A 12,500-nucleotide genomic window follows, 5' to 3' on the forward strand; every position below is an offset into this window, starting at 1 on the left:
CCCTCTGTTTCAAGGACATTTCCCGTTAATATAGCGCGCCATTGTGTGAATTTCTATTAGGACATGTGAATAATTAGGACATCAATTCTGATACAAGTGTTATTAATTTCACATTATATGATATTACCATACTGAGTGCCTTTCTCTTTCCATTTAAATCACTGGCGATGCTTCACAGTTGTATGGCCGATAGAAAGCTGTTATAAATATAGTATATACAAGAAAAACAAAAACAAAAAACAAACAAACAGGATCCACTTTAGAATTACATTACCCATAATTTAATATGCCAAAAAAAAGAGAAAAAAAAAGAAAAAAAAAAGATGAGAAAAGATGTCTTGATGTTACAGCAGCTATAACCTTTCGACCTGTATGTATGTTTTCATCAAATTATTCATTAATTTCCAATACCTTAAACCTTTATCTTGAAAATACATTTTTATGTAAACATATTTACCAAGACACTGATCTGCCCGTCAGATACCATTCCATTTCAAAGACAGTTACTGAATGCATGCCTTTACTCTCATGCAGACCCGTGCAAATAGATGCAAAAGGGAAGGCAACGGGGAATATATACTAATATTAAGTCAGATAATTCATGAGTGTAATGTTTTTACCGAGCGATTTAATGTTAAATCAGTATTTCACTAACTTGAATCGAGAGCAATGTTGGGCAAAATTGCCCTCGGGGAATTTGCTGAGTGTTTCTGATGTCATCGTTCTTTTTTTGTCTATTTTTATCTTTTTTTTTCTCTATCTTCGAATTGGTTTCGTATTCATTCTAAAATCATCACTTAATCATTCCTTTTAGCTGCAGAAGTCGTGAAAGGTAGAGACACACACCTTCCAGTCTTCTCTCTCCATTCCTGTAATACTTACTTACTTACTTAAAAAAAAAAAAAAAAAAAAAACGAAAACCATATCAACAACGACAGGTCCTTGCTCGCACATTACCTGCGATGTAGATGAGGATGGCTCCCAGCACGACGGCAATCGTGATGAAAATGATAGCGGTGCACCTCCAGGAGCAGTGGGGGGAGCCCTGGGCCCCTCTACCCGCACTGCTGGACGAGCCCCCGACCCGACCGTGCCCTGGGCGGCGGAGGTTGTTCCGGACGGGTAACACGGGCGCCGGCAACCCTCCGCCGAACGGTACGTTGTACCTGCGAGGGGAGAGAGGGGGGGCGTTAGACGGGGGTGCTGGGGCGTGAGGTGATGTGATGCAAGGGGGAGATGAGGAGGTGGGAGGGGGGGGGGGAGAAGAGGAGGTGGGAGGGGGGGATAAGAGGAGGTGGCGGGGAAGAACGGAGGGATGTAGGGTCAAGAAAAGGACATAGAAAAGAAGAGAGGGAAGGGAGAGAAGGGAAAGAAGAGGAAAATTATGAGAAAGGAGTTAAAGGGAGAAGGAAGGAAAGAGAATGGAGATTGGGGAGGGAAAGGAAAAGAGGGGAGATACGCGGGGTTGAAGCATGAGAAGAAAAGAAAAGAGAGAAAATGAAGAGGCAGAGAAGAGGCCGAGAAAGGGGAGAGAAAGAAGGAAAAAGTGATAACAAAAGGGTGGGGAGGAGACGGGACGAACATGAGTGCAAAGCTGGATATAAAATATAGAAAGTGTAGAGTGAACTTAAGCTTCGGGGAAAAAAAAATAGAAAAAAATATATAAACTGATGAAAGAAGACAAAAATGAATAACGAAAAAATAAAAATCAAAGAAAAGAGAGAATAGAGAAAAAGAAAGAAAGCAAATGGACACACGAAAAGATTAGACAGACAGAAAGAATTGGCTGGCAGTCCTAAGGAAAGAGTAAAGAATGAAGGCATGAAGGGAAAGGATAAAGGTTGGATAATAGAAAGAATGACGAACTGTGGCAGAAGATGACAGGGAGGAGGAAGAGAGGGGAAGGATGAGAAGAAAATATAGTGGGGATGATTTTGGAAAAGAAGGAAAATGGTTGAAGAACATTATTCGTCATCATCATTATTATATTGATAGTAAGGATAATATTATTGTAATAAAAATGATTATGATAATTCTACTGTCGTGATAAAAATAATGATAGAAATGATATTGATTATAACGATTGTAATGATGATGATAATAACAATAATGATGATTAAGATGATCACAATAATAACAACAATGATGATGGTAATAAGATAATGATAATAATGATAATAATACAAACAATGATAATAGGATTAATATCAATAACAATAATAATAACAACAATAAGGATAATAATGTTTTGATAAGAATATGATAAAAATCAAGGACCAAAAACAGTTCTAATAATTTCAACATATCCTCACACACACACACACACACACACACACACACACACACACACACACACACACACACACACACAAACACACACACACAAATGAGAAAGAGGATACTAAAAATAATGACAAGAAGTAGAAGAAAAAAGAAAACATATTAAAAAAAAGGAACATAGAATCGAGAAGAAGAAAGAGGGAGAAAAAAAAGTGAAGTTGGAAAAAAGAAAGAAAGAAAGAAAGAAAGGGACAGAGAGAAGAGGGAGCAGCGCGTGACCGAGATGATAGTCATGTTTGGGGCTAGAGTGCGTTCCATCTGCTACTTCCACGTGCGCCTAAATGGGGACAGGAGGGGGGGGACAGGGGAGGGGACAGGGGGAGGAGACAGGGGGAGGGGGCAGGGGTCAGGGGCTGGGGAAGATGGGGAGGGGTATGGGAGGGAGAGAGGAAAGAGGGCGAGGAAGGGGAGGAGAGAGAAAGAGAGAGAGAGAGGAAGAGAGAGAGAGAGAGAGAGAGAGAGAGAGAGAGAGAGAGAGAGAGAGAGAGAGAGAGAGAGAGAGAGAGAGAGAGAGAGAGAGAGAGAGAGAGAGAGAGAGAGAGAGAGGAAGAGGCGAGGAGGGAGAGAGAGGGATAGGAAGGGGGGATGGAGATGAAGAGGCGTGGAGGAAAGAGGGAGGGGAAAGAGAGAGAAATAAACGTGAAGAGGTAGAGGGAGAGAGACAAGAGAGACAGAGGAGAAGAGAAGGGAGGGAGGGAGAGGGAGAGGGGGAGGGAGAGAGGAGAGGAAGTGAAGAAGAGGGGAGAGAGGGAGAAAGCCGTGGTCTTTTGAGGTAATAAAAATAGGGGGGGGAGGTGGGAGGGGGTTAGATCGAGCGTAGAGGCTGTGGTATATTTAGGAAGATGAAACGGGGGTAGGGTAAGGGGGGGGGGCGTAGCCTGTCATGTGTGTGTGCTCTCTCTCTCTCGCTCTCTTTCTCTCTCTCTCTCTCTTAGGGTCCCTTCTCTTTTTGGAATAACAAAACAAACACGTGTAAAAAAAGAAAAAAAAAAGTTTAATTTTTTTTTTCATCTCATTCACTTTATTCACACCTGGTCATGCTTCTGTATCAACTTTGACCTAGCTTTGATTTTGTCACCTTTTCTGTCTTTATTTCTACTTCTGTCTCTGATTCCCTAGGTATCCATTTTGGTTCACCCTTCCCCCTCTCTCTTTTTTCTTCCTTTGTCCCTCTTCCTCTCACTTTCTATCTCTCCCACCCCCTCTTATTCACTTTTTCTCTCTTCATATATACATAAACAAGTACACATACAGACACATGCACACACACACACACAAACACACACACACGCTTACATCCATCCAACCACACACACACACACACACACACACACACACACACACACACACACACACACACACACACACACACACACACAAACACACACACACAAACACCCATCCACCCACCAACCTACACACACACACACACACACACACACACACACACACACACACACACACACAAACACACACACACACACAAACACACACACATACACACAAACACACACACACAAACACCCATCCACCCACCAACCCACACACACACACACACACACACACACACACACACACACACACACACACACACACACACACACACACACACAAACACCCATCCACCCACCAACCCACACACACACACACACACACACACAAACACCCATTCACCCACCAACCCACACACACACACACACACAAGTATACACATAGTCACATTTCAGATATTGCATACATTTCATTCGACCAAGTTGATTTGCATGTCAAAGTTGCCTATAAAGCTGCCGTCAGCCTGCACAACGGGAGGTGATATTCCCTCTTCTAGCCCATCGTCAGACTTCCCCTCTACCCCTCTTCTCCTCCCCCCTCTCTCCTTCTTCCCTTCTTCCCCTCTCCTCCTCTCTCCTTATTCCCCTCTCCCCTTCTTTCCCTCCCCCCTCTCCCCCTCTTCTTACCGTCCCTTTCTCTTTTCTTCTCCCTACATCTCTCTTCTCCCTGTTCCTTTCTGTCCCTTCCCCTACCTCCCTCTTCTCCCTGCCCCTTCCTCTCTCTTCTTCCTCTCCCTTCCTCCCTCTTTTCCTTGCCCCTTTCTCCTTTATTCTCTTTGTCTCTTCCTCTTTCTTCCTCTCCTTGTCCCTTCCTCCCTACTCTCTATGCAGCTTCCTCTTCTCCCTGCTCCTTCCTACCACCTCACCCCTCAAATCCCTCCTCCTCTCCCTGCCCCTTCCTCCTTCTTCTCCCTGCTCCTTCTCCTCCCTCACCTCCTCCCTCCCTCCCCCTCTCAATCTCTCGTGCCAACACTAGGAATTTCACTTCCGTGCATTAGAACACAGGAGATAAGGCGAATGGAGGGGGCGTAGGGGGGGAGAGGGTGTAGGGGGAGGGGGGAAGAAGGGTGGAAGGAAGTGGGGGGAGAATGGGACAGTAAAGACAGTGACGGGAGTGTGATGGTATCAGTTAGACAGTGAGGGTGAAGGGTGTGTGAGTATGTGTGAGTGAGGGAATGAGCGTGTGAATGAGTGTGTGTGTGTGTGTGTGTGTGTGTGTGTGTGTGTGTGTGTGTGTGTGTGTGTGTGTGTGTGTGTGTGTGTGTGTGTGTGTGTGTGTGTGTGTGTGTGTGTGTGTGTGTGTGTGTGTGTGTGTGTGTGTGTGTGTGTGTGTGTGTGTGTGTGTGTGTACGTGTGCGTGTGTCTACGTGTGTGTATTTTTTTTTTGTATGTGTGTGCATACATGAATCCGGACTTGCGTGAATGTATATGTATGTGTGTACGTTTTGAGAACGTGATTGTCTGCACGCGAAAACAATGGGACTGCCCAATGACAAGAAAAAAGAGAGCACGGGACAAGAAAAGAGACAGGCTGTGTAGTGAGCGAGGGATGATGCAGAATATGGACATAAACCGATGGCGATAGCGTGTCGAGGGAAGGGAAAGAGGAGAAACGGAGGGAGGGGGAACAGGGGTGGCAAAACGAGGGAAAGGGGAAGGAGGGAGTGAGTGGGGCAGGGGTGGCGAAAAGAGAGAAAGGAGAAAAGGGAGGGAGTGGGACAGGGGTGGTAAAAAGAGAGAAAGGGGAAAAAGGGAGGGAGGGGGACAGGGGTGGCAAAAAGAGGGAAAGGGGAAGGGGAAGGAGGAAGGCAGGGGGAATAGGGGTGGCGAAAAGAAGAGACAGGAAAAGGGAAGATTGAAGAGACACAGGGAGGGATGACAACGTAGGGTAAAGATATAAAGAAAGGTTGGTTTATAGACAGGTGTAGAGGGGGAGGAAGAGAGGAAGGGAAAGGGGAAGAGATAGAAATAGAGGAGGGGAAGAGAGAGAGAGAGAGAGAGAGAGAGAGAGAGAGAGAGAGAGAGAGAGAGAGAGAGAGAGAGAGAGAGAGAGAGAGAGAGAGAGAGAGAGAGAGAGAGAGAGAGAGAGAGAGAAAGAGAAAGAGAAAGAGAAAGAGAGAGAAAGAGAAAGAGAGAGAAAGATAAAGAGAGAAGAGAAAAAAAAGAGAAAAGAAGAGAAGAAAAGAGAAGTGAAAGCAGAAACTAACGATCCACAGTAAGCACCGAGCATATCTCTTTACAGACACAACAGTTCGGTCTATAACTCATTAGCAGACCGAAGCAGCCACTGATCTGTAAAATGTAAGCAGTCTTAACTCTTTGACCTTTCCCGCTTTCTTAAATCAGGCGTGGCTGTGATAACACAGAGAGAGGGAGAGAGAGAGAGAGAGAGGAGGGGAGAAAGAGAGGGGGAGGGAGCGGGAGAGGGAGACGGAGGGGAAAGGAAAGAGGTTGATAGAAAGAGAGAGAGGGAAAAGGAGAGAGGGAGAGTGAGGGATGGGGAAAAGAGAAGGAGAGTGAGAGGGGAGAGGGGAGAAAAAAAGGGTGATGGAAAGGGAGATGGAGGGAGAGAGGGAGGGGAGAGAGAGAGAGAGAGAGAGAGAGAGAGAGAGAGAGAGAGAGAGAGAGAGAGAGAGAGAGAGAGAGAGAGAGAGAGAGAGAGAGAGAGAGAGAGAGAGAGAGAGAGAGAGAGAGAGGGAAAGGAGAGGAAGGAGAAGGAGAAATAGAAGAAGAAAGAGAAAGAGAGGATGAAGAAGGAGAAAAAGAATAATAATAATAAGAAGAAGAAGAAGAGAGAGAGAGAGAGAAAGACATACAGACATACACCCACAGTACTTACAAACAGGAACTCAAACGTCAATCTATCACCAACACGCATAAACAAATAGTCCACGTATTTTTCCCACAGTCATCACACTATTAAAAATGGTGTAAAAAGAAAGAAAGAAAGAAAATCTGATTCTCGGATATCCAGATACACGGAATAATAATCAGTGTTGTGCTCAAGAAATATGAGTCGATATACATGTATCTCTCATCCGCCAGCCATTACAAAGTGCTCGAAGGGACTAGGGAGTATAGAGGAGGAAAGGAAGGGGTAGGAGGAAGGTTCCTAAGAAAGGGGTAAGAAAGGGAGAGAGAGAAGAGGAAGGAGTGGAGGAAGAGGTGGAGGAAGAGGTGGAGGAAGGTAGGAAAGATGGGAGGAAGAGGAGGAGGAAGGAGGGGAGGAAGAGGAGGAGGAAGGAGGGGAGGAAGAGGAGGAGGAAGGAGGGGAGGAAGAGGAGGAGGAAGGAAGGAGGGGAGGAAGAGGAGGAGGAAGGAGGGGAGGAAGAGGAGGAGGAAGGAGGAGGAAGGAGAGATAGAAGAAGGATGGAGGAAATGAGGAGAAGGAGGCAGGAGGAAGGAGAGATAGAAGAAGGGTGGAGGAACTAAGGAGGAGGAGGGAGAGGATCATGGAGAGAGAAAAAAAAAGAGAAACTGGAGGAGGAGACAAAGACGAAGAATAATGGTGGCGGCTAAGGAGAAAGACAAAGAGAAGAATCTAAAAGAAGTGAAAAAAAGGTCATTCTTCCATTAAACTTTAGAACAGTTTGTCCTGAGCGACTTGCCGTTTTCTTTGTTCAAAAGACTCCACCCAGTATATCTGCACCGCCCAGCACCGTTTTCTATGACAAATACACACACTATTTCATAAATACAAATGGGAATACGTTTAATTGTGACGATATCCAGTCTCCTTTTGATCGCCGCGTGCAGTTTCCTGTGATCACAAGAGACTAAATCCTTGACTGGGATATATCTAGGTCTTACTGATAAGTCAATAACTCGAGCGTTTGAGGAGCCTTCTCTTTCAACTGCTTTTTTCTACTCTTTTCGTTCTCTCTCTCTCTCTCTCTCTCTCTCTCTCTCTCTCTCTCTCTCTCTCTCTCTCTCTCTCTCTCTCTCTCTCTCTCTCTCTCTCTCTCTCTCTCTCTCTCTCTCTCTCTCTCTCTCTCTCTCTCTCTCTCGCTCTGTGTGTGTCTCAATCTGCATGTGTCTATATTTTCTCTTTCTGTCAGTCTGTCTGCCTGTGTCTCTATCTTCTCTCTATTTGCATTTCTCATTGTCTCTGGTTATCTGTTTACCTATCTGTCTGGCTGTCTGTCAGTCAGTCAGCTGTCTATCTGTCTGTCTCCTACCCTCCCCCCCCCTCTCTCTCTCTCTCTCTCTCTCTCTCTCTCTCTTTCTACCTCCCCCCTCCCCCTACCCTTCACTCCGACCCCATCCAAAATATCTATTCCCGCCGCCTATTAATCTTCTCTTCATACCCATCCTTCCACAAGCGCTTCCTACCTGTCTCCTCCTCCCCACTTTCTATCTGTCTTTACCCTCCCACTCCTCCTCCTCCTCACTCCCCCTCCCCAACTGCTTACCCCCCACCTCCCCCTCCCCCGTATACCCCCTACCGAGCCCCCACCCCTACCCAATTTAGCACCGGAATGAAAAATCCTCTTCATACCGACAGTCTGCGAAAATCCAATACAGAGACAAGTGGGGAAAGGGCTGAGGGAAGGAGGGAAGGAGGGAGAGGGAGAGGGAGAGGGAGGAGGAAGGAGGGAGAGGGAGAGGGGGAGGGAGAGGGAGAGGGAGAGGGAAGGAGGGAGAGGGGGAGGGAGAGGGAAGGAGGGAGAGGGGGAGAGAAAGAGAGAGGAGGAGGGAGAGGGGAGATGTAACTGGATAAATGTGTGTGAGAGTGTGTGTGTGCGTGTTTATATATATATATATATATATATATATATATATATATATATATATATATATATATATATATATATATATATAAATACACACATATACATATATGTGTTATATATGTGTGTGTGTGTGTGTGTGTGTGTGTGTGTGTGTGTGTGTGTGTGTGTGTGTGTGTGTGTGCGTGTGTGTGTGTGTGTGTATGTGTGTGTGTGTGTGTATGCATATATACATATATACACGTATATCATTTATTCATTTACACACACACATAGATATGCATGATAAACGTGGGTAGGTCAGGGAAGGGTGATGGAAAAAGGGAATATATGTATGAGAGAAAGAGAACATGGGAGAGAGATAGAGGGAGAGATAGATAGATAGATCGATGGAGAGAGAGAAAGATAGAGAAAGAGGGAGATAAATAAATAAATAGATAGATAGATAGATAGAGAGAGAGAGAGATAGAGAAAGAGAAAGAAAAAAAAATAGAGAAAAAGATAGATAAATATATAGACCGTCAGACAAATAGAGGGAGAGAGCATAGCGAAGGAGGAAGAGAGAGGGCTAGGGGAAAGGGGGGAGGGGTAGGGGGAGGGGAAGGGGAGGGAGAGCACGAAGGCCCATGACGGTAACTGATGTGTTCCATCCGTCCCCTTCTGCAGGAGCGGCGCCACTACATTTATTCATTCTTGTTGACGGGTTGGGTAAGCCCCTTCCCTTCCTATCCCTCCCCTCCCCCTCCTCCCCTTTCCTCTCTTCCCCTTCCCTCCCCCTCCTCCCCTTCCCTCCCTTCCCCTTCCCTCCTTCTCTTCTCCTTTCCTCTCTTCTCACTTGCTCTATCTCTCTCTCTCTGAATTTGTCCATCTTTCTCTCTCTATCTAGCTATCTAGCTATAAATCTGTCTTTCCTTCTTTCTTTCTTTTTTTTCTCTCTCTCTGCTTCTCTCCCTCCCTCTCTCCTTACCTCCTTTCCCCTCTTCCTCCCTCCCTCCACCTCTCCTTCCCTCTTTCCCCTCTCCCTCCCTCCTTCCCCCTCTCCCTTCCTCCCTCCTTTCCCCTCTCCTTCCCTCCCTCCCTCCACCTCTCCCTCCCTCTTTCCCCATATTCCTCCCTCCCTCCTTCCCCTCTTCCTCCCTCCCTCCCTCTTTCCCCCTCTCCCTCCCTCCCTCCCTCCCTCCCTCCCTCCTTCCCCTTCCCCCTCACTTCCTCACCCTCTCGACTCATGGAAACACTCAAATTTTTATTTTTTATTTCCTACAAGCCACATACATACACACATGTATCTTCCTCATTTCCATACACATTTTTCTCTCTCCCAGGGATACTGAATTGGGGGAAATCAAGAAGGGTAAAAAATAACATGAGAAATGACGCGAAACATATTTGTATGAAGGGGATACATACATGCATATGCAAATTACGCTACAGGTGGAGCCAAGTTCTTCCATAGTCTCATGTTAGCTACTGCATTCATCTCTGTTCTTATCACAAGCTTAAGGAGATGATCATCATAATTCTCTGTAATCATATTCTTCTTAATATTCTTCTTCTTCTTCTCCTTCGTCTTCATTACCTTTTATTTATTTAGTATGTCATTATTGGATATAATTATACTTATTATGATCATTACTATCGCTATTATTATTATCATCATTGTTATTACTATCATCATTACAATCATCGTTATCATTTTGATGATTATTATCTTCATCATTATCCCTTTCAACGTAATCATTATCATTTTCCTTACTATCGTCATCATTAGTAATGTTTTATAAAGTATTGCTATTATTATTATTATCGCTCTTATCAGCATTATTATCATTATCATCATCATTGTTGCTATCATCATAACTATGTTTATAATTACTACCATTATCATTATCATCTTTGGCATCATAATTATCATCACTATTATCATTATCATTGCTATCATCATCTTCATTAATGCCATTATCAATATAATTTTCATCATTATCATTACAATGATTATCCTCATCTTTATCATTATCACTGATATCATCATCATTGATATTGTTGTTATCATGACTATCATCATTATCATCACCATCATCAATATTACTATCATCATCATTATCATAATATTAAATATGGTTACTATCATCATCATTATCATAATCATAAATATATCTATCATCATCATAATCATCATCACGACTGTTATTATCATCCCAATCATTATCCCTTTCACTGCCCTCCCTATAATCACTGTTACCATCATCACCACCGCAGCCACCATCATCAAAGGCTTTATAAATAACATCAACAATTCCCTTCTCATCACCATTAACGCTGTCATTACCAATCCCATTAACATCATTAAACACTATTCATTTCCACCATTGTATTTCGTTTTTCATTATCGTTATCATTAGTAGCAATATTATCATCACTTTATTACCACGATTATATTCATCGATATTATTAATGATAAGATTTTACTATAAGAGAAATTATCATAATCAGCATCATTATCATTATCATTACTATCACTATCACAATAATTCCGTAAACACAATCAGTAATATAATTATGTAAGTTGACACTATCAGAAACATACTTATAATAGTATTTCCAAATTAAACAATTACAATAACAGCCGTCCTGTTGAAACAAACTAATCAAAAACAAACAGAAAAGAAAATTAATTAAAAGAAAAAAAAATAATGACGACAGTACAGTGACGTTACTCAGGTAATAATGAAAACAAACAGCGATAGCAGTTATTAATCCTAGTCCAGCACAAAGACGAATGTAATTGCTCCTTCGCTCCGCCCCCTCCCCCCTGACGCCAGGCCCCGCCCCCTTCCCTCTACGTCCCGCCCACAAACCATGTCAACACCCCCCCCCCCTCACTCCACCCACCCTCCCGAGCATCAACACAGAGCTCTCCCCCCACCACCCCTTCCCCACACACCCTCCCGCCCCCGGCGCGACTTTCTGACATGTGCTTCCTCCTTCCCTTCCTCCTCCTCCTCCTCCTTCTCCCTCTCCTTCTTCTTCCCCCCCCCCTATCCCCCTTCCTCCCCTCTACAAGCCCCGAGCATGAGGGATTCTTGCCTCCATTTATGGGATTACCTCATTTGCATATGAACTCTCCCTTGATGCCGAGTTAAGTGATACGATATTCATCCTCTACAGGGGGTGGGAGAAGGGAGGGAGGGAGGGAGGGAGCAAGCAGCAGGGAGGGGGAGGAGGGAAGGAAGGAAGGGAGGGAGGAGGGATAGGAGGAGAGGTGGTGGAAGAAGGGGGGAGAGGTAGGATGAATGGGAGGGAAGGGGGGAGGGCGAGAGGAGGGAAGGAGGGAAGGAAGGAAGAGAAGAGGGAGGATAAGGGATAGGGAGAGGGATACGGGGGTAGGGGTAAGGGGGTGGGGGGGGATCTTAGGAAGACAGGGAATCTACCTCATACATGACTTACGATAATGTACTGCGGTGAGCTGTGAACGCATGCGGTAGGGCGGGGGGAGGGAGGGAGACATTGAGAGGGAAGAGGAGGGAGGGGAAGAGGGAGGGGAGGAGGAGGAGGAGAATGAGGAGGAAGATAGAGGAGGGAGGGGAGGGGGAGGAGGAGGGAGGGGAGGAGGAGAAGGAGGAGGAGGAGGGAGGGGAGGAAGAGGAGGAGGAGGAAGGGGAGGAAGAGGAGGTGGAGAATGAGGAGGAAGAGGGAGGAGAGGAGGAGAAAGAGGAAGGAGGGAAGGGAAGGAGGAGAGAGGGGGGGAGGAGGAGGCGGGAAGGGAGACTTATTTCACAGCTAGACTCATATCTTCAGGTTGAATCATGTTAGGAGAGAGAGGGGAGTGGGTGGGTGGGTGGTGTATGTGTGGGGGGAGGGGGGTGATGATGATGAGTGAGAAGGAGGAGGAGGAGAAGGAAGAGAAAGAAGAGAAGGAGGAGGAAGAGGAGGAGGAGATGATGGGAGCTGGGGAGGAAGATGTGGAAGAGATGGGGGAGGAGGTGGAGGAGATAGAGAATAATTAATTACAAAACTTGTATTAAGGAACTATTATCTCTTTCTTACCCATTTTCTTACAAGGAAATACAAATAATATAAAATTGAAAAAAATGAAAACAGA

General features: G+C 45.1%; 1 protein-coding gene across 1 annotated transcript in view; it reads right to left on the minus strand.

The window, feature by feature from the left end:
• LOC147471764 (uncharacterized) overlaps nucleotides 1–12,500 on the minus strand; it is a 92,844-nt gene that overhangs the window by 76,664 nt on the left and 3,680 nt on the right. Inside the window, exon 2 of the mRNA XM_086536843.1 lies at nucleotides 958–1,166. Coding sequence (XP_086392969.1) covers nucleotides 958–1,166 — 209 coding nt within the window. The remainder of the gene's footprint in view (nucleotides 1–957; nucleotides 1,167–12,500) is intronic.

This window comes from Penaeus japonicus, unplaced genomic scaffold, assembly GCF_977035675.1.
Source record: "Penaeus japonicus unplaced genomic scaffold, GWHDUDI00000001_assembly GWHDUDI00000005, whole genome shotgun sequence".
NCBI lineage: Eukaryota > Metazoa > Arthropoda > Malacostraca > Decapoda > Penaeidae > Penaeus > Penaeus japonicus.